The sequence below is a fragment of the Alligator mississippiensis genome, chromosome 3 (assembly GCF_030867095.1).
Source record: "Alligator mississippiensis isolate rAllMis1 chromosome 3, rAllMis1, whole genome shotgun sequence".
Taxonomy (NCBI): Eukaryota; Metazoa; Chordata; order Crocodylia; family Alligatoridae; genus Alligator; species Alligator mississippiensis.
In genome coordinates this window covers 206,582,852-206,605,846 of record NC_081826.1, presented here as the reverse complement: position 1 = coordinate 206,605,846, position 22,995 = coordinate 206,582,852, and the positions used below count along the sequence as shown (strand labels likewise).

The 22,995-nt window shown below is 45.1% G+C and overlaps 2 protein-coding genes across 2 annotated transcripts in view; both read left to right on the top strand.

Annotated features, from left to right (window-relative positions):
- Positions 1–3,638: 3,638 nt before the first annotated feature.
- ZNF367 (zinc finger protein 367) lies at positions 3,639–11,628 on the top strand. The gene is made up of 5 exons (XM_006266954.4): positions 3,639–4,259; positions 6,387–6,537; positions 8,837–8,956; positions 9,314–9,452; positions 10,367–11,628. The coding sequence occupies exons 1-5, from the start codon at positions 3,894–3,896 to the stop codon at positions 10,602–10,604; spliced, it is 1,014 nt and encodes a 337-aa protein (XP_006267016.1). The 5' UTR covers positions 3,639–3,893; the 3' UTR covers positions 10,605–11,628.
- An 8,742-nt stretch (positions 11,629–20,370) lies between these two features.
- The window catches only part of SLC35D2 (solute carrier family 35 member D2), a 34,538-nt gene continuing 31,913 nt past the window's right edge, over positions 20,371–22,995 (top strand). The window contains exon 1 of the mRNA XM_006266955.4: positions 20,371–20,534. Within this exon, the coding sequence (XP_006267017.1) occupies positions 20,398–20,534 (137 nt within the window). The 5' untranslated portion in view covers positions 20,371–20,397. The remainder of the gene's footprint in view (positions 20,535–22,995) is intronic.

The following is a 22,995-nucleotide window of genomic DNA, read 5'->3' as shown; positions in this document are numbered from 1 at the left end:
GGGTTTTTGTAGTTCTGGCCTGTCCCCTTCCAGTCACCTGACTAGCCAGCAAGGCTCAACTTTTAACCCCTACCCTGCCAGCAGGCTGTGCCCAGAAAGTTCTGGTCTTAAAGGGACCAGCCTGCTTTCTGGTAACAGGGCTAGGGTTCCCTGTTACACCCCCAATGACAAGGTCCAGTCCTACATGGCTGTCCCTGGATCTTTGGGGATGTCCCATGGTCCTTGTTGGTCACTGCTATTGTCTAGCAGCCCCTTGTGGCCAACCTGACCCAGAGACTATCACAAGAGGTGGAAGATAAGCAAAGAGCTGGAGCTGACCTGAATGGATTTTCAGCACTGGGTCCTACCACAAGACAACAGATACAATGGTTTGGGACAGCTATAAGGGGATAGATACAGAGGGGCAGGGCTGGTCATAGAGGGCTGCCAGCAAGGGCTTCTTTTATTTTCACACCCCCTGGGAGTTAAATTAACAGTCTCTACTTTTGGGTCTCAAAAATGTCATCCTTCTGTAGGTTCAGCCCTAGGCTGAGCGCCTGTCAGGGGATGACATAAGTTCAAGGCTCTCCTTTATTCATGGAAGAGGTGGCTGCCCAGTTCTCAACAGCCAAGTTGCTGGCTGGACTGGAAAGCCACATCTACTGCTCCATGCAAGCATAACTCAGCCCAGCTCTCTAACAAAGGAACGTCTAGAACAGCTTCGATACAACCCTAGCCCTACCGACTACTTCTCCAACTCTAGCCTGCAAGTGCCTTCTAAGCCAAAACACTGACCCTTACTTTGTGAGCCTGAGCTGTAGATCAAAACCTGATGAACCCTACCAGCCATGATCCTAAGACTAGGCTGTGGTTTCATACCAGTGCCACCTCTAGAGCCAAACTGGCTGGAGTGGCTTTTAAACTTTTTTTCCGCTGGGAAATAAAACCGTGTAGTTCTACAGAGAGAAATCCTGGGTTCAGGGAGCACAGGCCCTTGACTGTCAGCCTTCTAGAGGCTCACTGTGAGTTTAGGGCTCTCCTCCCTGGTGCCTTGCCAGGGTGAGGTTCTGGCCCAGCCCAGCTGAGCTTGGCTCCATGGCCAGCCATACCAGATTTTTACTTGCTCCCCCAAGCAGAGTGGTACCTGGCTCCCAAACCTGCCCAACCACTTCCGTGGCAGCAGGGCACAAAGTTGAAAGCCTTAGTTCTCAACCCTAAGCCCCAAAGGCTCTTCTCCCTGGTGCCTTGCAGCAATGGCAGGGAAGGATGAAAAGCAAAGTAGGTTTATATTGGATATCAGGAAAAACTTCTCTTAAAACATTGAGGCAGTGAAACAGACTGTCTAGGGAAGTTGTGGAAGCTCCACTGTTGGAGGTGTTCAAAGAAAGATTGGACAAGCATTGGTCAGGGATGATCTAGGACAGGGCTGTCCAACTTCTAAGTGGCTGGGGACAGCACCAGGACTAGCTATGGGCCTCTGGTCACATACTGCACAGAGTTTCCCACCCAATGCTGCACTGTGCAGTCATGCCCTCCTCCACCCACTGCATGGCTCTTCCCCTTCCTCACTGCTTCACGGCACACTGGCCCCCAACACATGCACATGCTGCACTGTGTGTCTGTGGCTCACCCACAGTTCACCCTGGCAATGCCATGCAGTACTGCACTTCAGCAAAGGCAGGGGAGGGAGGGGGATCCCAGAGACTCTAGCTGCTGGTGCAGAAGACCAGGGGCCAAAACTTAGCTCCTCATGAGCTGCAAGTGGCCATTGGGCCACCAGTTGAATACCTCTGATCTAGGAGTAGTTCTACGGGAGTGCTCTGTAAAGAACAACTGTTAAAGCAAGCACTTGAGCTCTCCCCATGCACACCCCTAACCCTACAGCTCTGAGAAATAATGAGAAGAGCTCTGCAGCCTAAAACAGGTGGCTATCAGGAGAGGACCCTGCTTAGTAGTTCGAGAATGAAGCAGAGCTAGTTTAGTATATAAGATCAAAGAAAGCAGGGCCGGAAGCCAACTGGCAAGGTCCTCTATTTATGAAACGAAGAGTATCTAGTTATGAAGCTGATCTATGAAAGAAGACAAAAGCAGCTGGCATCAGTTTATGGAGGATATTGGAGGAGGTCTGGCTACCTGGTTAGAGTGTTTGGTGCTTGGAGTTCTGCTTATTGCAGAGAGAGAGATGAAGTTATGCTTGCTGCCCCCAGAGAGAGAAAGTCTGCGTGTGTGTCCCCCCAGAGAGAGAGTGTGTGCACATGTATATGGTGCATGGAGGGGTGTTAGTTGTACCCGTGTTGGTCTAAGGACACAGGCAGACAAGGTTCTTTGGGTAGATGCAATATCTTTTATTAGACCAACTAAATAATTGGAGCAATGGTTCTTTTCAAGCTTTCAGGCGCAAATGCCCTTCTTCAGGCATAGGGAGGGTCATTTTGTATACTGGCTTCTATGCTACCCAGGAGAACACAAAACAGCAGCAGATTCTCCCCCTGCCTGAAGAAAGGTGTTTGTGCCTGAAAGCTTGCAAAGAACATTTTTTCCAATTTTTCAGTTGGCCTAATAAAAGATTTCCTATCTACCCACAGAACTTGCTCTGCAGATGGTGTGTGGACCCCCAGCATGCGTACAGCATTTCCTGCTTCTTTGCTCTCCTGGTTACATGGGGCCTGCAAAGAATTTTCTCCCCCTCCTCCTGCAACACCTATCCGGAGGCATCGGGCGCTGGCTGCAGCCACAGCCAAGGACTTTGTGAGCCCTTCCAACGCTCCTGCTGGGACTTAAAGCTGGGGGCTCCTGGCTAGAGGGTCTTGCCCTCTGCTCAGCACAAAGCAGATGCCCATATTGTGGGTCAGGAAGGAATTTTACCCCCGAAGCACATTCGTACGGCCTGGGGGGCGGGAGTTGCCTGCTCTGTAGCAAGGGGCAGGTTTGTTCCTGGGTTTCTCCGGTGCGTTTTAACATCCTCTGCAGCAAGGGGACGTTGACCACAGAAGCCCCGGGGCTTTTGCCTTGCCCTCGGGAGACAGAGGGTGACCATGTCTAGGACCAGGTGGGGGCAAAGCGAGGGCGGAGCCCCAAGAGCGTAGCAACCACCCGGGCCGTCTGCGGGCCACATCTTTTATTGGCCGACCGCGCAGAGCGGATAAAGGTAAACGAACCGCGAAGTAAAGCCCCACACCAGCCGCAATGGCGGCGAAGGCTTACTCCCTCCCTCCCCTTTAAATGGGGCACGTGACGCCGAGGCAGCCCAGACGCCGCAACCGCCGCAGGCGCGCGGGAAGCCGCGCCCCGCCCCCCGCGCGCCCCCATTGGCCGCAGCCACGAAACAACAACAAGACGCGCTAAATTCGACCAAGCTGGGCGGCCCCACTCCCCTCCGCGGAACCCGCCTCCTGCCTCCGGCGGCCCAATTAGCACGCGCCGGGCGCGGAGGGGGCGGAGCTGGGGCCAGGGCCCGGCTTGTCCGCGGGCTGCCTCCGAGCGGTTTCGAATTCTGTGCGCCGAGAAGCGAGCCAGCCAATGGCGGGGCAAGGGCGAGGCCGAGCCCCGCCCCCGCGCCCCGCCTGCGGGGGCGTGGTGTCCTCCGCTTCCAGCCGTCGATTGGCCGGGCGGGCTGTCGGTCGGTGACGCAACAGCCGTTTTCCTGATTGGTTCCGCCCAGGCGCGAAATGTAACGCGGGAAAAGCTGGGGCCGTGGCTGGAAGGGGTCGCGGCGGCTGGCTGGGCTGCGCCGGGCGTAAGGAAGAGTAGCGCGGCGTTTCCCTTCGTCCCTGCTGCCATGACCCGCACCCGCCGCTGACTGCGCAGCGCGGCGGCGATGAGCGGCTGAGGCGGCCAGGCAGTGCCAGGCGCCGCGGCCCGGAGAGCGGGGCTGAGCCGCCCCCGGCGCGTCCCCCGTGCCCGGCGCCAGCGCCATGGCGGAGAGGCCTGCGGGCCCACCCGTCGTCTTCTGCCAGGACTCGCCGAAGCGGGTGCTGGTGTCGGTGATCAAGACGACGCCTATCAAGCCCCTGCGCGGCGGCGAGGAGCCGGCGCACGCCCCGCCCGTGCCCACCAGCCCCGGCTTCAGCGACTTCATGGTGTACCCGTGGCGCTGGGGGGAGAACGCGCACAACGTCACGCTCAGCCCCGGCGGCCCCGCCAGCAGCAGCTGCGGCGACGCCGCCGCCCCCTCGCCCGCCCAGCAGCCCCGGGGCGGCGCGGCCAGGCCCGCCGGCGGGGAGGAGGAGGAGGTGGGCAGCCCGGACAGCACCAGCAGTGGCGGCGGCAGCCACCTGAAGGTGAGCCCGGCCGGAGCAGGCCCCGCGCGCCGGGCATGATGGGGTTAACCCCCTACCCGCCTTCGGGCCCCGGGAGCGGGGTGGGGGGCTGTCTCCCCAGGCTGGGCACGGGAGGGTCGGTGCCTGCTCGCACCTTCCCCCGGATTCCTCCGTCCTTCCCGCGCCTCTTGATTTAAAGACTGAATCATATCTGTTCCCCCCCCACCCCCGCGGAGATTTAAAGTGAAGTCAGTTCCGGGTGCGCCCTACGAACTGATGACGTCGCGCCCGCGCGCCAAAATCACTTCCGACAGGCGATCGAGCGGGGGGTGGGGCAGCGCGCCTGACGTGCAGGGGGCGGGGCCTCCTGGCGTTCCATGGCCGGGTGGGGCGGGGCTGAGCGGGAAGCCTGAGGTGACAGTCAGGGAGGGAGGGGGCGCTCTGTGCCTGCGTTCCGCCACCCGGACCCCCGTCCCCAATTAGCACAGCAGCGAGGACAGGGCTTGGTGCTCCTCACAGGTGGCACTGCTAATAGCCCCTTCTCCACCCCCACTGCAGTGCCACACGCACATACGCTCAGAGGTGGCACCACTCAAAGCCCCTTTTCCATCCCACTGCAGTGCCACCCGCACATGCTGGGCAGTTCCTAGCTGGCGCTGCCTGCTTCTGGAGGAAATGCTCGGTTCTAGTCCAAACCTCTCCCTAAACCCCCAGCCAGAAAGCAGTGCCTCTGGCACATGGCCTGTATTTGATAATGCATGATAGCATTTTTATTATTGATTTTATAAAGAGTGATGAGATGCAAAGTTATAACTGACAAGAGTGATTTGCGTAGGATTCCTGCAGTCCAGCCTGACCCGCAGAGTGCTAACGCCATGGTGCAGATCACAACGTGAGAGTGCTTTGCCAAAGTTTGGCAGCTCCGTCAGTCCCTCCCCACCACATACATGCCCCTCTGATGTTCCTTCTGGATCTGAATGTTGAAGGGTGTCGTGTCTACAGGTGCTGGGCCTCAACTCAAAAAGCATTTTGATGTGCACATCTAACACGATGTATGGCTTGTTACACCTCGAAAGCTGTTTTATTTTGCTTTTTTTTTTTTAAAATGAGTTTCCAAAGTGGCTGTGAATGTTGTTACTGAAAATAAGAATTAGACTTCCCAGAGTCATTGGATGATGGCAGTGACAATGGTAGTCCTTAAAAGCCTCTCTGATCTCCCAAGTAGTTACCAGGATAGATGGGGAAAGAACAAATTTACCTGAGTTGTCATTAGTTTCAAATCAATATATTCAAAAGTCTTTCTCTGTTACCTATTCATGCAAAGCCTTTTGTTCAGAATATAAGAAACATGCTAAAGTAATTAAACTGCCTGAAGAGCTGTGTATGTGACAACCTCTCTGTCATTTTTTTTTATAAGCCCTAATGATAAATTTCACTTTGTTCTGCTATGTTCTTTTTTTTTCAGTTGTATTTTGAAGTCTTTCTGAAACATTACATGCAGCCATTCTCAAAAGGGTTTGGGGAGAACTCTTACTGCAATGGGAATAGTCCTGTGATATGAAGGGGCTTTCATTTAAATACTGAAATGTTTTAAGGACTTTTTTTCTTTTTCTTTTTTTTTTTTTTTAATCTAGGTCTTTCTAATAATCTTCCCACAACTGTAATGTCAGGGCATTTTTAGGTGATCTTCCTGTCCAGAAGGAGAAATGGATGTTTGTGATGGTGGAAAGGTTATGCTCTGTCCTTGAACAGAGATGACTTAACAGCATGCAGGCTCTACCCCTTTTCAGTGATCTTGGCCACTGCCTGGTTCCCAGTTCTCCAAAATCACTGTGCTTGAAAGTTAATCTAAATCTCCATCATTCACAAAAGTGCTGGCCTCCATCTAAATTAAGGAATAGTACATCCTGTTTGCCAAGAAAGCATTATAAGCCTAGGAATGATGCAGCCTCCTTCAAAAGACTGAATAAAGCTATTATTGCATATGTATTTATTTATTTATTTATTTTTTCCGCTGTTTGCATAGTCTAAATGTCTTCTCTATGGAAAGTTGTGGGCAAGAAAATTTTTCCTCAGACTGAATTATTTTACTCTTAACTAGTACATTACGTGCAAATTTCATTTTTTGGATGATATTTATTTTAACAGGATGGGATAAGGCGTGGTCGACCAAGAGCAGATACAGTTCGGGATCTAATAAGTGAGGGAGAACATTCTTCCAGCAGAATCCGTTGTAACATCTGCAACAGGGTTTTTCCGCGCGAGAAATCTTTACAGGCACACAAAAGAACTCACACTGGTAAGTGAATTGTGTTTACAAAGTTAAAACCAAAATTGTGATGACACATCTTTATTGGAGTTATAGTAGAGCAATGTGGGCTGCCATAATAAAAGGGGAACAAATGCATGTCATCTGTCTTTACAGGTTACATCTGGTAACTGAAATGGAAAGTGGATTTTCTTTTTTGACTTGCATGTACTTGATAGTGCTTTTAATTCCCATGAACCTTTCTTTTAAAAAAAGAACAGACTTCTTCAAAAATTTGTGTGCTGATTCCACATGGCAATGAAAGGGATACAGAATGAGAAAATGTTAAAAAAGATATAAGAATTGGCAAGAGACTTGGAGTGGACTACTTCTAATGATCTTAAATTGATTGCATTTTAAGCAGACCGCTGTTCTCCGTCATTCTTCTTGACCACACCCACATTCTGGGATTGCTATCTGACTGTAAAATAAAATTTTGGATTAGGTTGTAGAATTAAGGCTGAACTCAAGGTATTTAACATAAAAAAAAAATATCAAAATGTTGGATTAGAAAGGTGAAGATGTTTTAAAAGCAAAATGTATTTGAAAAAGCCATAGGTTTTTCCTCAATTTCTATCATAAAAAAAGGTTTTACTTTAAAAGAAATGAGACTTTTGACCAAAAGATGTGTACCCAATCTTCCCCTTCCCTGTATGCCTGGGCCAGTTCCAGAAAATGATTAATACCCAGGCTAACTTTTGCAATTTGCTTTTGTGGCCTTGCTTGCTGGATCAAATTATACTTGACCACAAATTTCTCCATTCTTTTGATCACGAGTTGGTTTTTGTATTTACTTTTCCTCATTGATGACAAACTTTTATCCCTGAAGCTTATGGGCCAAAGACACAATCTTGTTTTTTTTTTTCCATTAATTTTATCCCTGATTTCAGTATGCTTATACTAGTTAAAATATATTTAAATGTAGTAACTAGCTATATCATCTGCCTGTGTGCCTTTTAAAGTTTTGCCTGCAGTACACCAAGAAGGTAGAAATCATGGTTTCATAGTTGCTACATAACTAAGTGCTGTGCTGCTTGAACGTTTATCTTCAGCCTAATACTTCAATCCCTAGATCCTCGAGTCCTTTCTTAATCAAACTTGCACTGTGGTGACTTGCACAGTTGGGTGCCTTTAATGTTTCCCCTGATAGGTGTAGATGTGGTACTGAGAGGGAGAAGGAATACAAAGTTCTTGCAGTCTTCCTGGAACTTTTTCTTAAGGCTTTCCCCTTCCTCTGTAAAGAAGGAAGCTTTCCTAAAAGCATCAAATTAGCAGCTGACCAGTCAGTCACAAAAAGACTTATCAGGTACTGCAGCCTTCTTTACAGAGAGAACGAATAGAAATTCCAACTCCAGTATCAGATACCAGATTTCTCCAATTTCCATCCTGAAGCCTAGAGCAGAGCAGAGGGATGCCATTGAGCAACACAGTATACATTTCATTCTGTACTTGTTAGGCCATTCCATCCATGCTCAATTTTTTGACTTGCACAGAAAGAAATGTGAATGGTGCTCTGGAAGCAGCACCCCATCGTGGAAATGGATGGATCAATGCATGATGCTCAGGCTCATACATGGACCTTAGGAGTTGGCCCTAGAATTTTTAACATTGAAATAACCAGTGGCAACCGTGTGTGTGAGCCAATACAGCATCTTGAATGAGTCTGTCTGTAGGTACCACCTAGTGGCAGAACTATAAATAGTTTTAAACCTGTAGTATGTGACTTCAAATGCCATCCTATAAATGATGAAGAAAAGTAATTTGAAAGTACAGCCTTTATGTAAATATTCACTATGTTGTATTTCATCATAGCGTAAATAATTAACTCGGTGAAGAGTGTTTTCAGTACAACTTTTTCAAATATGTTTCTGGCATACAAGCACCACCTCAGATTTAAACCAAAAGATTAGAATGAGTTTTTTCTCCATGCAGGTCATAAATCTGACAATACTTTAGTTATGCTTGGTTTTATTGTTTTCCTTTGTTGTTGATAGGTTACCACATGGTTTTTATAGGTGTTCTTACACACTAACTTGTGAGATTCTTTTGATTGTAAGACGTGATTGGAACATAACAGAAGCACTTAAGGAAAGTGAGGAGTAAATTTTAACATCTAAAACTTTAGTTGATTTTGAAGCTGGATCATATTGGTGTAGAAGTGAATGCTACTATCATCTTTCCACAAAGTATTTGTTTTTCTTAGGGACTAGAGAGTGGTGACCAAGCACTGAGTCATTGGTCACCACTAAATGTCCAGGCTCTTAATTCTGCTCATCCTCTTTCCTTTAAGGTGAAAGGCCTTATTTGTGTGACTATCCAGATTGTGGAAAAGCCTTTGTTCAGAGTGGGCAGCTCAAAACGCACCAACGTCTACACACAGGAGAAAAGCCTTTTGTCTGCTCGGAGAACGGTGAGCCATCAGAAAGAGACTTGTACCATTTGGATGCGTTTGATGCTACTAGAGTTGTCATATACTGATGTCCTGGATCTCAATTTTAAGTTGGTTTGGTTTTTTTGTTTGTTTGTTTTTTTGGGGGGGGTTGGCTTTTATTGTTTTTCTTTCTGTTTTAGAGAAGGGGAAAAACTAACTGCACAATTGTCAGTTTAAAAGCATAGCTCTTAAATAATTACTTAACTTACAGCATGCTGTGTGCTGAATTGAATCCAGGTTTTACAAAGAGGAAAGTTTAACAATTATTTTAAAAGTCAAATGTTAAAGGAACAGGGATGATGTCTTTTCATTGATGTTATTCCTTTTTTAATTAAGGCTGTTTAAGCAGATTCACACATGCAAACCGCCATTGCCCTAAGCATCCGTATGCAAGACTGAAGAGGGAGGAGCTTACCGACAGGCTGAGTAAAAAACAGACAGCTGACAATAAAGCCGTTGCTGAGTGGCTAGCAAAGTAAGTTTAAGTTGTGAGCACGTCATTTTCACAGTAAGAGATTCAGAACTGTGTGTTGTGCGGGGCTTGGGGGTTTATTAATGCTCATGATAGTCGCTTGCTGTCACTATTTCTATGCAATTCTATCAAGGATTTTTTTTATTTATTTATTTTTTTTAATGATCCATTCTTTCGGTCAAACTCTGCAGCTTTCTAATGTATTGACCTCAGATAGGTGGGCCATGATGGAGAAGTCTAGCTTTACTTGCATCATATTATTTCTGTCTGTATCAGATATATACTATTACTCCTGGCTCCTCTTTTATAATCATAGGGATAAGAAGCATTTCTCTTCCTGATTGTGTCAGTGTGCCTTTTTAGAACCTCTATTCCAGAAGGGATAGAGCTCCCTTCTTGCAGTTTTTCTGACTAGTTGGATTCATCTCTTTTGTAGCCTACTTTTTCAAACATCTAGATGAAGAAATAGAGCTGCCAGACCAGAGGACTGTTTCTAGTTTGGATGGATTTCCTGTTTGCCCTGCTGTATTCAGCTCCCTGCTTCACTTGACCCATGTTTCTACAGCAACTGTTAATGTAGCCTTTTTTGGTTCTTTGTTTCTCATGCTGGTGAATGCACATGTACAAGGGAAAGCAAGTCTTAGCATAAGAGAACTCTGGAGGCCTGGTAGCAACATGTAAAAAGAATTTAGGTCACAGATGTAAATCCTTTACCTTTTTTTAAGAAAAGCACTTTTGAACGTGGAGAGTTTTTCATCTTGTGTAAATCCTAAATAAGGTCTATAAGATAAGCAATGAGGATAGAATGATCCAATCCTGTTTAAGATGGGCTTGGGAGATGCTGTCAGTTTTTTGATTGGAGCTTATTATGTAAAGCAGATAGTGCTTCTAAAGCACGTATAATTTTGGCTTCACAGGTACTGGGAGACTAGAGAGCAGCGTGCACCTACCTTGAGAAGTAAAACTGTTCAGAAAACCGACCAGGAGCAGCAAGACCCCCTGGAGTATCTTCAGTCTGATGAAGACGATGAGGAGGAGAAAAATAGTGTTCACTCAGCTGCCCGCCGCCGTCTTCAAGAGCAGCGAGAACGCCTGCATGGGGCGCTTGCTCTTATTGAGCTTGCAAACGTGGCTGGAGCTCCACTGCTACAGTAGCATAGGGACTGAATCTGCCAATAGATGAAATGAAATGTACTGCCTGGTGGTACTTAACCAGTTAGAACCTGGGCATAAGCTAAGCACCTTATTTGCTTTTCATAGGCTGCTATTCTGTAGAATTTATGAAGAATGTTGTTGTCCCACAACGTGGGGCGAGAGAATTGCACTTTTTTTATATGGTAAAAGACAGATGTAAAGTTTTTAAGTATTTTGTAAATATGGGACTGCACAGTGCAGGGTAAACAAATTGCAGTTTGTGAGAGAACTAGATTTTGCAAGGTTAATTCATTTATTTAAAGCAGTTCTCACAGGAAGCACTTTCTGAACATGATGCTTGTTTTGATAGCAGGATGGTACATTTGGCCAAAGAAGGCTGACGGGAAATTATTTATCTATTTAAACAATTTTATTTGAAGTGGTATGTTTGCAAGCAGTGATGCAACCAATGTTTTTTTGGGGGGGTAGGGGGGAAGGAGGATTGTATTTTATTATACCTACTGTCACCAATCAGAGGGCCAAATTGGATATTCCATCTTAAGATGGGGAAGAAACTGGTTAAGGTAAAAACTAAAAACAGTTCAGGATCTTCATTGTGACTGCCCAAGTTATGAGACTGACTTCCGTATTAACTCTTGGTCTTGATCTCAGCAGAATCTTTTGGTTTGAGTAGCACTTGTTATTCCTAACTTATAATGTTGGGAACTTTTGCACATTACTGGGCTTATCTGCAAATAAATGAATAATCTTGCAAAGTCTAGATGGCTGGTAACAAATGATATTTTTTTCCAGATGTTTCAGACCCTGTAATGAGATTTGGCACTTGTTTTTGTTAATAAAGGGGGTATTTACAGGTGGTATTGACTTGTAGTAGACTATTTTAGATCTCTTGTTGGCAAACACTAAGTTTTTAAAGTACTGCTTTTATATGGTTATTAGCAAATAGAAGCCTTTTTTTTTTTTTTTTTTTTTTTTTTTTTTTTTTTTTTTTTTTTTTTTTTTTTTTTTTTTTTTTTTGCATAAAGCCACCTTATTGCTTTACTTCAGGATAACATGCCAAGTTTGTGTTCACTAACTGTAGTACAGCTATCAATTAAACACTGCAAAAATATTTGCTCTTCAATTAGAAAAAAGGCTTCCAAAGATAGTTGCAAATGTGTTTTTTAAATTGTGTGGAATCATGTATTTTCCAAATAAGTGAAGTTACAGAACACTGCTGCAATCTAAAGCTTAGAGAGAGAAGTAGGCAGTACATCCTCATCATTTATTAGTTTTATGTAACTTACCATATCTTTGTTTCATGGCTACATTTTTCTCTTTCTTCTGAGCAGACTATAATCAGATTCTTCATGTTATGCCAGTAATTTTCTTGGCAAATTGACCAATATGCCAAAAAAAGGAACCCTACTGATTTGTGGGATATCAACAACAAATCAAACTCTGTCTTCCAAATTCTTAGACCAACTGCTTGTATATGTCAGAATGTGTAACCCAAGTTCTAGATTCCTTCCTTACTTCAAAATGCCAGAAAATAGAGGCGTGTAAAGGAACCACTTTGTTACCTTGAGAGGAAGGAAAAGTAGTTTAAATAGTTGAGATGGTAAAGATTTTGTTTAATTGACTATGAGAACAGATGCTTCAGAAATTGCATTCTATGCTGCAGTTCTTGGATTCAGTTTTCCTAACAGCTGATGTCTGGAATAGTATTTGGGATATTATTAAGCCAGTAGATTTAAAATTGTGAGATGGTGCACTTGTCTAAGTCGGAGATTCAATTTTTATCTCCAATGAGCTCTTAATTTTTTGTCCATTTATTGTAATTTTATTTGGCTGCCTTGTGATTTTCTTACATAAAATAAACAAACTGCTACTCGCATCACCTCAGATGTCCTAACTACATAAAACTACCTGATTAATAGGTTTTGAAGCTAAGATCAACCGTCCAGGGCCCTTCCCTTTAAATTGCCCATTCTTGAACAGGCCCCTGTTACCCATAAGGAGTGATGTTGACTGACTTATTCCATATGGTCGCAGTGCAATGCCAGTTGTTTGCAGGATCAGGGCCATGGTTTTCATTGTAATAACTTTTTCCTGACCAGTTTCAGTTGTAATGGTTTCGTTTGAGGAACTCTTTTAAAAAGAGAGGTTCTTCTAATATTAAAAGCGTACTAGCTGTCTATCTAGCTGTAAGCACATTAAAGCAGCTTCATTTCTGTAAAAGTTACAAAAAATTGAGGGAAAAATATCAAATAAATTTGTTTGAAGCATTGAATACTGCTCTTTTATTATGATTCTTATTTGGTTATATAAAAGTATCTTTGAAGTGTTCTGTGCTTTGTAACGTTGTAGTTTGGCATGACATAACAACAGGAGAGGAGAAAAAGCTGTAATTTTAATAGTTGCTTTGAATAAACCATTGGTTCAATTTTAAATTAACGAATGCAAGTGTTGGTAATTCTTTTTTTTTTTTCTTCTCCAATTTTAATCATTGCAATGCCTGTTGTTTCTTCCAATCTCCATGGTCCAATCACTTTTTATACTTCAGCCTTTTTCTAGGCTTATTTGGTGAAATGGTTACACGCTTGCTGAACGTTTAATTTCTAGCCATACACAGAACTCCCTTGCTTGAAATTTTGTTTTCTAACATATATGTAAGGGCTCTGTACTGGACAAAGTTCAGGATAATTTGTTTAAAATGAAACGTGTTTTTTTTGTTTAGTCTACTATATTATGCCAAATATAATGAATACGCATGGAAACAATGCAGTTGCTTCAGGTCTCTTATTCTGTGGTTGGTAATTCATTACATATTCGGTTATTTTTTCTTTTTAAATTCTTAAACATTTCTTTTGTTATTGGAGCCCCCTCGTAGCATAGTCCAGAATCTGTGGCAGGACTAGTTAATATAGGACAAACTAGCTTCAGACTTATTTATCTGACTCTGACAGGACAATGAGTAAATTTTAAAAGCATTGCTTATTGAAAGACTTATCTCCATCTAAACGTAATATTTTCCCTACTTCCTTGCCTGTGTGACCTGAGAGAGTTCAAATTATCTATCCCTTTGAAATTACCTTTAAAAAAAAAAAAAAGACAACACCATAGATTCATAGATGCTAGGGTCAGAAGGGGCCTCAAAGTCTGACACCCCCCCCCCCCGCCAATTGCAGGAAAAAGTGTTGGGGTCATGTGACCCCAGCCAGGTGCTTGTCCAGTCTCCTCTTGAAAACCCCCCAAGTAGGGGAGAGCACCCACCACCCTTTGGAAGCCCATTCCAGATTCTGGCAACTCCAACCATGAAGAAGTTCTTCAAAGGGGTGCTTTGGTAAACAGCATCTATTCCCTGCTGCCCTCCCCCCGTGAAATTGTATACTGCCACAAAATCCCCCCTCAGCCTTCTCTTGCGGAGGCTGAAAGGTTCCAGGTCTCTCAACCTTTCCTCATAAGACCTTCCCTGCAGGCCTCTAACCATACCAGTGGCCCTCCTTTGGACCCTCAAGGTTGTCCACATCCTTCTTGAATTGCAGCACTCAGCATTGGATGCAGTACTCTAGTTGCAACCTGACCAGCACCACATAGAATGGGAGCATCACCTTGCTGGACCTGTTTGTGATGCACCTACTAACATGACAAAGTGCAGTTAGCTCTGCTAATTGCTTCATCACACTGATGACTCGCACTCATCTTGGAGTCAACAATGATTCTGAGATCTCTTTCTGACACTGTGCTGCTGAAAAGGTCATCCCCCAGCCTATAGGTGTGCTGGTGATTCCCTATGTTGGACCAACTTGTGGGGTCATAATGAATTCTAATTTATTGTATGGGCTGTAAAGTTACCAATAAAACCATAAATGGAAACTTTGAGTTGAGGGGTACTGGTCACTTTAGCATGTGTGCATGCATACACATGCACTCACGCATTTAAGCCCATGTAGTATAGTAGCTGCTGTAGTGATTGTGAGAGTACTGGCGTCAGTATATGTACCTATCCAAGGCCCTGAAGTCTGCTGTTGATGGTCAGCTTCCTTCAAGGAGATGTCTTTTCCAGAAGGGAGTTGCCTGCTTGTCCTTCTGTCTCAGTAGGTCAGGTGTTGGATGAGAGAGTTTCACTGAGTCGTGCTTCATTGCCTTTTGTCCATTTCTGGCAGACTTGTGTGATCTCCCAGCGTCATTTTGGCTGCCCAATGCAGAGGTCGCTGTCCCACATGGATCTTGAGTAGTACATGACAGCTGTTAGTCACAGTCACTGGAGGTTTTCCCCAATGATGTCATTTTGGGAGTCAGTTTGTGATTTTGATTAATTAGCAATGGTATTGTTAAGGGTTGCAGGAATAGTCAATAGGGTGGGTGCTCAGTCCCAAGAATCAGTTCCTTGGCTTGACTATTGTTATTTAATTACCTACTGATCAGTGATCACCATACATATTCACATTCACTCAAGGGACCAGCCTAATATAGCAGATTTTATATCACTTTACAATTACAATTTCAATGCAGTTTTTAACAGTGGTCCAGGGTGTAATTTCATTCTACGGGGCAGTATGTTCCTTAAGGGTTTAAAAGTATAACATATAAAATAAAAAATGCCATGGTAAAGATGAGACAGATGAAATATAAAAATGCACTGTGAGAAATATATAAAAATTAAATGTGAGATGGTGAGGATTAAAGGCTACAAGGGACAGTAAGTGAGTTAGGTTAGCACCAGGATATATTTATAATCTTTGAAGTAGATATTTTAGTTCTTTTGTTTTCTTCAATGACACTGAGCTTAAGTGATATGTAGATGTAGTTTGTAGGTTTCTCTTACAAAAAGCCACTTCAGCTTTCTGGCTTGCTCTGAGCCTTGCCACACCCATGCAATGAGTGTGCTAGGTCTCTGCCAATACTTAGAAGGAAAAAGAAATGCACAAAAACAGGTGGGGCGTTGCAGGCAAGAAGGGGCTTCTGTTATTATAATGTCCAGGAGGGAAATGTACGAAGGGGGCTTTCTGCTATATCTAGGTGCAGCTGCACCTTGCACTTGTCCTTGCTGAACTGCATCCTATTGTTCTCTGCCCACTTCTCTAACCTGTCCAGGTCTGCCTGGATTCAGTTTCTTCCCATCAGCGTGTTTGCTACGCCCCATAGTTTGGTGTCATCTGTAAACTTGAACAGAATGCTTTCCATGCCCTCATCCAGGTCGCTGATGAAGATATTGAACAGCACCAGCCCAAGGACGGAGCCTTGGGGGACGCTACTGCCTGCAACTTTAGAGGTCAATACCAACCCATCCACCACCACTCTCTGGGTATGACCCTTAAGCCAATTTGCACCCACATGATTGTGTAATCATCTATGGCACAGCCATTCAATTTGCTTATAATAGGATGTGAAACTGTTGTCGTGGAAACACACACAGAGTACTTTTGGGTCAGGTCAGCAGAAGCTTTTATTCAAAAGAAACTACAGCTGTAGGGGGAGTTCTAAAGTGACATGGATTTCCCAAGCACTTGGAAGGGGTCCCCCCCCAAGAGCAAAATCAGGAGGCTTATATACTTTTTAACAGTCGCTTACAACTCACGTGATCATACAGTGAAATTAGCATGAAAAGCGGCTATTACTTCATTATTTCTTTGCTGTTATCAGGATGGGAATTATGGGGGAGGTAGGGTTAGTTCACAAACCTCCTTCTTGCACCTGGAAATCTACTTTGTACATACTTTTTTTTTTTCTACCTTCAAGGCCGCGGTGAGCGAAGCATTTGCAGAAGAGTTACAAAGAACAAACACTTGCCCTTATCTGTTTTACTGTACCGAGCCAGCAATTCTACACAAAGCAGTTATGTCATCTTATAACTAAAATAATCAAAGTTTAAGGCATATATTTTTTCTGATTCCACACTGTCGAAGGCCTTCTTAAAGTCCAAGTAGATGACATCTACCTCGACACCTGCATCTAAGCTTTTAGTGACCTGTAGCAATTTGTAACACTGGCTTTCCTCATACGACATACCAACTCCCTCCACCCCACAACTGGATTAAAGCAACCACTTTGTGCACTATAGCTTGTACTGTGGACTTGATCTAATACCAAAAATTATTTGATTTATATGCTGCCTTACCAAAAGTTAAGGGTTGCTGACAAAAGCAAATCATAAAGTTAATCTATGTCAATTTAAAAAAAAAATAAAGGACAGGGACCAGAATGCTCCTGAACTTAACTGCAGGACTTGTTAAACATTGCTACTTCAGACTACATGCAGCAGGGGCTTGAGCGCCAGGGCTGCCACTGAGACACTGGACTGTGCATGGGTGGGGTAAGGTGCTGTGTGAGGGACATCCTGCTCAGCCAGGCACCAGGTGCCTTTTCAAAAGCGGCTTATCCTCAGCGGCCACAGGAGCTTGGTTGTGTGGGGCCCACCAGTGCTGAAGCAGCAGCGTGCTCTGGGGCTCCAAATGTGTCTGGTGCAGCTGTCTTTGCAAGGGCCTGCCCCGTCCCCCCAGGATGGCAGCACAAGCTGCATGGGGAGCAGGGCTGCAGGCAGGAGCTGTGGACAAGGGGGCTACCATCTTCCTCATTAAGAGCCAGAGCAGGAAGGAGGTGTATGAACGTACACTAAATGCAAAACAAGCAAACAGAAAAATGTATGTCAGCAGTTTAAAATGCCTTGCAATGTTACTAAATATCCGCTGTTGGATCGGCATCGGCCGATACAGTTGGTTAATCACTGGCTATCGGTATCGGCCAAGAGAGTCTTTATCGGTGCACTCCTAGCAGCAATGCACATGTAGACACTGATACAGCTGGCTGAAGCATGAAGGTACTTCAGTGCGGGGGCTGCCTGCCAGCTAGCCCTGCACTGGAGCACTCGCAGCCCCAGGCTAGCAGGCTGACCCCAGAGGCTCCCTGCCAGCTGGGGCTGCTCCAACCTGTCTCAATGTGCAGCAGTCCCTGGCACACATTCAAATAGTGCCCAGGAACAAAAAACTTTGGTGCAACGAGTGCCAGAGTTTACTGCTGCACCGTAATTCCACATGTAGACACACCCAGTGGGGATCACTTTGCTGCAGAATGATGTCCTTCTAAAATAAAAGAACTAAGGGTTTGTCTGTATGTATGGAGTCAGTAGCAACACATAGGGGTGCATGTGCACCCCCCAATAGCACTGGTGACCCCCTCACAGCAGTGTTCCCCACTTAGGCAGTGGGGCCGGCGGGAGCGCTGATGCCTCCCCTGAGAGTGCCGGCCAGGGAGTGAGGGCACCAGAAGTGCCGCTGACACTGGCCGCTGGGGGAGCAAGTGCCCCCCTGACTCAGGAGGCACCACTCACCTATGCATGGAGTAATTCTTAATCAGCTGTCTACTTTAAACTCAGACACTTCCTTATCCTGGAGTAATGTTTGTGCGTAGAAAAACTACCAAGAGCCCATGAAGCCCATTCAAAGAGATGACAAAGGTCTCTTCTGAAGATACAACCTCCAGTCATGGTACTCTGAGGTTCATGAGGTAAGATAGGTGCAATCTAATAATGCAAGGGTGTTTTGAACATGTAGCAGAGGAAGAATACAGCTCAAAGGTTGTCATTTTTTTTTAATGGAGACTGATAATAAACGTATTGCAGGTTGCTGATAATAAACATGTTGCAGGTTGCTTTTTTTCTCTAAAATGTGATTATCCAACTCTCAGGATGACCGTTAACTATATAAGAAAGTTGCACTGATTTACTTAAAATCTGCTTTTAAACTGAGAGACAAGGATTGTGGGGGGGTGATATCTCTTATTGGACCAATTGTATGGTTGAGATTAGATTCAGATGTTTTCAAATGTAGGGCATTCAGATCTGAATCAGCAGGCTGACTTAGTTTGGTGTAAGGTTCTGCCTTGGAGCTCAAACTCAACTAAAGATAACTTATTTTGACTTCACTTAAACAGTAGGTATATGCTAAAGTGAGATAAATATCAGTATGGACTCTTGCTGTAATTAAGCTAATTGGCTTTAAAATCATACTTTAAGTTAAATTTGCTTAACCTAAATATTTCAGTAACTGCTTTTAAAATTTCTTATATTTAATCCACATCTGTCCTTAAATTTTTACACATTTTTCCTGATTCTTTAAAAGAACTTTTGATAGATTTTTTAAAATAAACCAAAAGTACCGCAGAGAGGGACACACAATCACTGTAAAGCAGACAGACAAACTATTTTTTTTCCTTATTTTGGGGTCTCAAATCATACCTTGGGGCCCAATGTTTAACATTTGCATGCTGTCTTTTCTGGGGGTAACTTACACAAATAGAAGAGTACATTTATTCTTTTGCAAGAGGAAGAAATCTGGAAGGCAAACGAGCCCCTTAAATTGGGATGTCTGTGGGAGGGGAGGCGAGGAGAGCTGCAGAGTAGCTCTTATACAAGTTACTTCTATACTCATCTACCTTGGCCACCCATCTTGATGGATGACTATAGCTGCTACCACCCAGGTGCAAAACAGGCACCCACCCATGGTGGTTTCCTGCAGTCCCACTACAGGAGGCTGAGCTTTTTGGTAGATGTGTTGGAGAGTCCTGAACTCCCCTCTTTTGCTGCGCTGGCTGTGTCACTACCTTCCTCCTCCCCGGCTCTGGTCCTGGAAGCCGTTGGGTCTGAATAACAATGATCAGCATGAGAGAGAAGCGGATGATGAGGGACAGTTTCAAGAGACTTGAGATGCACAGGTCATGGATTGCACCCAGTGCTAATAATGCCACCCCAGGAAACAACAATGGTCACAGGCTGTGACTCAATTTCCCTGCTCCCTTAATCCTTATCCCATAGAAATGGGTGGGAATACAGGCATGTGAACCTGAACTATATGAAACCTCTCCCCACACAGGCACAGGCATGGGAGTCTGGGATTTACCTCAAAACATGAGGACAGTTACTGAGGTGAGGACCCCTAGACCTTGCCACCTGGTAGCGAGTGTATATCTCTGTATTTCCTGCTCCATGGTGCTGCTCTTGGCAAAGTCGTGTGATGGCTAATCTCCAGATAAACCTGCATCTATAGTTCAGAGAAGCTTTCTTTGGCTTCTCCTGTCCTCCAGATAAAACGAAAGCCCCCCAGAGTCAGCATCCTGGCTGGAACAGGCCTGGCACAAATGCACCCTGTGCCCACTGATTCCTTTCCCCTACCTGATCTACTGCTCCGCTTTCTGTTCCCTGCCCCTTCTGCCACAGGGCTGTGCATCCCCTTCCTGACGGACCTTGTTGCCCACCCCTCACTACCGCCACCTGTGTGGACAGGAGCACCCAGAGCGCCCTGAGGACATGGGGGGAGGGGGAGCTGGGCTATTACCCCCCAACACTGCCCCCACACATACATACGCACAGCCTGCCCCATGCACCCCCCTACCTCCCGTACACACGCACATGCACAGCCCCTACCCCACGCCACACACATCCCTGTCCCCCACACATACCTTGCCCCCCTCCACACACACACACACACACACACACACACACACGCCCGTTACACATACACACACCCATCTCACACAGAAACCCCCTGCCCCACACACATGTACACACACACACACACATATGCACGCACAGCCCCTACCCCCACACACGCACCTTGCCCCACGCACATGCACCTTGCCCCCTCCACACACGCACGGTCGTGCTCCCCACCCCAAGGCCGGGCCGCTGGGCAGAGGCCGGGCACCGAGTCCAGGCCGCGCAGAGACCTCGGCCCCACCCTCCCGCCCGGGGCGGGGCGGGGCAGGGCGAGGGGCGGGGGCGGCCGTGTCCGGCCGCTCCGGGCTAGGCGCTGAGATGAGTACGGCGCAGGCCGCTGAGGAGCCGGCACTCGCCGGCCCGGCGCCGTTGCCCCGGCTGCTGTCCGCCCTCTTCTACGGCGCCTGTTCCTTCCTGCTCGTGCTGGTCAACAAGGTGGTGCTAAGTACCTACAGGTGAGCGAGCACCGCCGCCCCAGGGCCACGGCCACCCGGCCCGACCCGGCCCGGCCCGGCCCGCCTTACTGCCCCGCCCACACACATCCACGCGCAGGTGCAGAGATGCGGGATTGTATCCGTGTGTGTTTAGACAAGCATGTCTGTGCAGGTGTTTACATGTATGTGTGTATACACACGTGCATGGGTGTGTGTGTGTGTGTGCATGGATACACACATACCTGTCTGTGCGAACTGTACGTGTGCGCATGTATATGTGTGCGTACACATGTATATGTGTGCATGTGTGAGTGCATACACACTTTTAAGTGCACCTGTGTGTGCTGGTTTATGTGCATGTACACACACATATATGTGTATGTGAGTATATATACATGTATATATGTGTGTATGTGAATATATACACATATGTATGTGTGTGTGTGTGTGTGTGTACACGTAAGTTTATAGTCCCACTTTTATAAGCAAGAGGATTGTGGGCTATTCGTTAACTTCCTGTGGTTTTGATTCCGTCTCTTGGTATTTCCCAGCTCTTACTCTTTTTATGCAAAGAGTTTTGCAAATGAAACAAACAGGGCAGAGGAAACAATGCCTCTCTGTTGGGGAAGAAGGACAGAGGCAGCCAGCCAATAAAGGGCAGGCCTCTGTAGGGGTGTATTAAGAGCTTGCTTTCACTTTAGGTAAAAAGGCAGCAAGAGAAGATATCTAGCTGCAGGAGTTCCCACTGCAATATTGGGGCTTCAGCCCATACCCTTTACCCTAATATTTACTGGAACCATTTGGAGGCACGTTGGTTGCTGTGCTCTAAAAGAGGGAACGCTCTGTTATCCAGGGCAAAAGAACAAAAGGATTCCAATGCATATATATGGAAATGTGAAGCTACTGGGTTCAAGGCACTTCTGGATATTTTAATTTCCTTTTCATAATCTTCTCAAGGAAATCTTTACCGTTCAGGGCCCGCAGAGATGATACTCTCTAGACAGTCACCTAGAAACTGTGCAGAGCCAGCACACGATCACATAAATGCTTCTTTCTTTGAACTAGCATGAGTCCTTTATATTGTTCAACTTGCACCTGCACGATAACGTTTGGTCAAGTCTTGCAGTTTAAAGTTTGTCTCCTCAAGGAGTAACTCTTGTTGCTAAGGAAACACTCTTACCGTTGCAAAGCAGGTTTCCCTACATAACTGCAATGAGAACAACATTCACAAGAATGCTTTCATGGCGCCTAAATTATTTCTGTAGCTTTGAATACAGTGATATAGTAAACTGTCAAAAACATCCTAAAACTAATCTTTACAAGGAACAGGTCAGTTAGGAATTAATTTCTTTAATTCAGATGTATTTCCAATATGCATTAATGAAACCAGTCTGGCAGAAAATCATTATAAATTTTTTTCTGTTCTTTTATAGAAATAATATTCTGTTTTTGTGATTACTGAAAAATATCGACTATTTGCTTGGCTGCCAAAAAACCCCCAAACCAACCCACTTGAGATCTTTGATAGTATTTAGACTCTGTTGAAAATTCCTCCTTACGTGACTTGCTTGAGGTCACATAGGAGCCTCCAGTAAATCCTAGAGCTGATCCTTAAATTTTCTGAGTTCCAGCCATGCTCCTTAACTATAAAGATCTACTAGATTCTTTCTTATGCATGCAGAAAAGGATCTTGGGGCAATTTCAAGCTGAAGTTCAGCGCTGAGCCTCAGTAACACAGACCTCTGCAGCCATATGGAGTTGCATTGTCTTACTGTAAAACAAAGTCAAATACAAAAAGAAACAAGCCCAGTTTTTGTATGTGAATAAGAGTCATATAAAGCAAAAATTAGTAAAAAATGAACAGGTATTTTTCAGTGTTCCTGTCACCAAAAGCAGCTTAGGAAGAAATCACCACAATCATTAAATCCTTCCCTCATGAGTAAGAACAAAAACACTTACTTTCCTATTTTGAGAATTCATCAAAAGCAGCTCAGGAAGAAATCACCAGAATCATTAAATCCTTCCCTCATGAGTAAGAAGAAAAACACTTACTTTCCTGTTTTGAGAATTCTTCACAGTCCAACAGCAAAACTACTTTTCAGTCATACACAAAGAAGTGGCTTTTCTTTAAATATCTTTCCAGTCCCCTATTTAGCACCTAACTTCCTACATACCTGTATGCACAGTTTTATAGGGATTAGTGCTTCTTGTATGTTGATAAGGAAGTCTTGCAATTAAGAATCCCAGTAATATACCAAACTTCAAGTGTTTGGCTTTGCAAAGGGAGAATTTTTAAATGTGCCGTATTCTAAAATATACAAAGCCAAAAAGTTATGAAATTCAAATACATTTTTATTAAACTAATTATTAAATAAACAAATATATTACATCTTTCATTTTAAAAGAATCACAAAATTACCATTGTCTTGTCTAATACAGTATGTCCAAGATTCTTCCGCAGTATTTTTAAGTGAAGATTTGC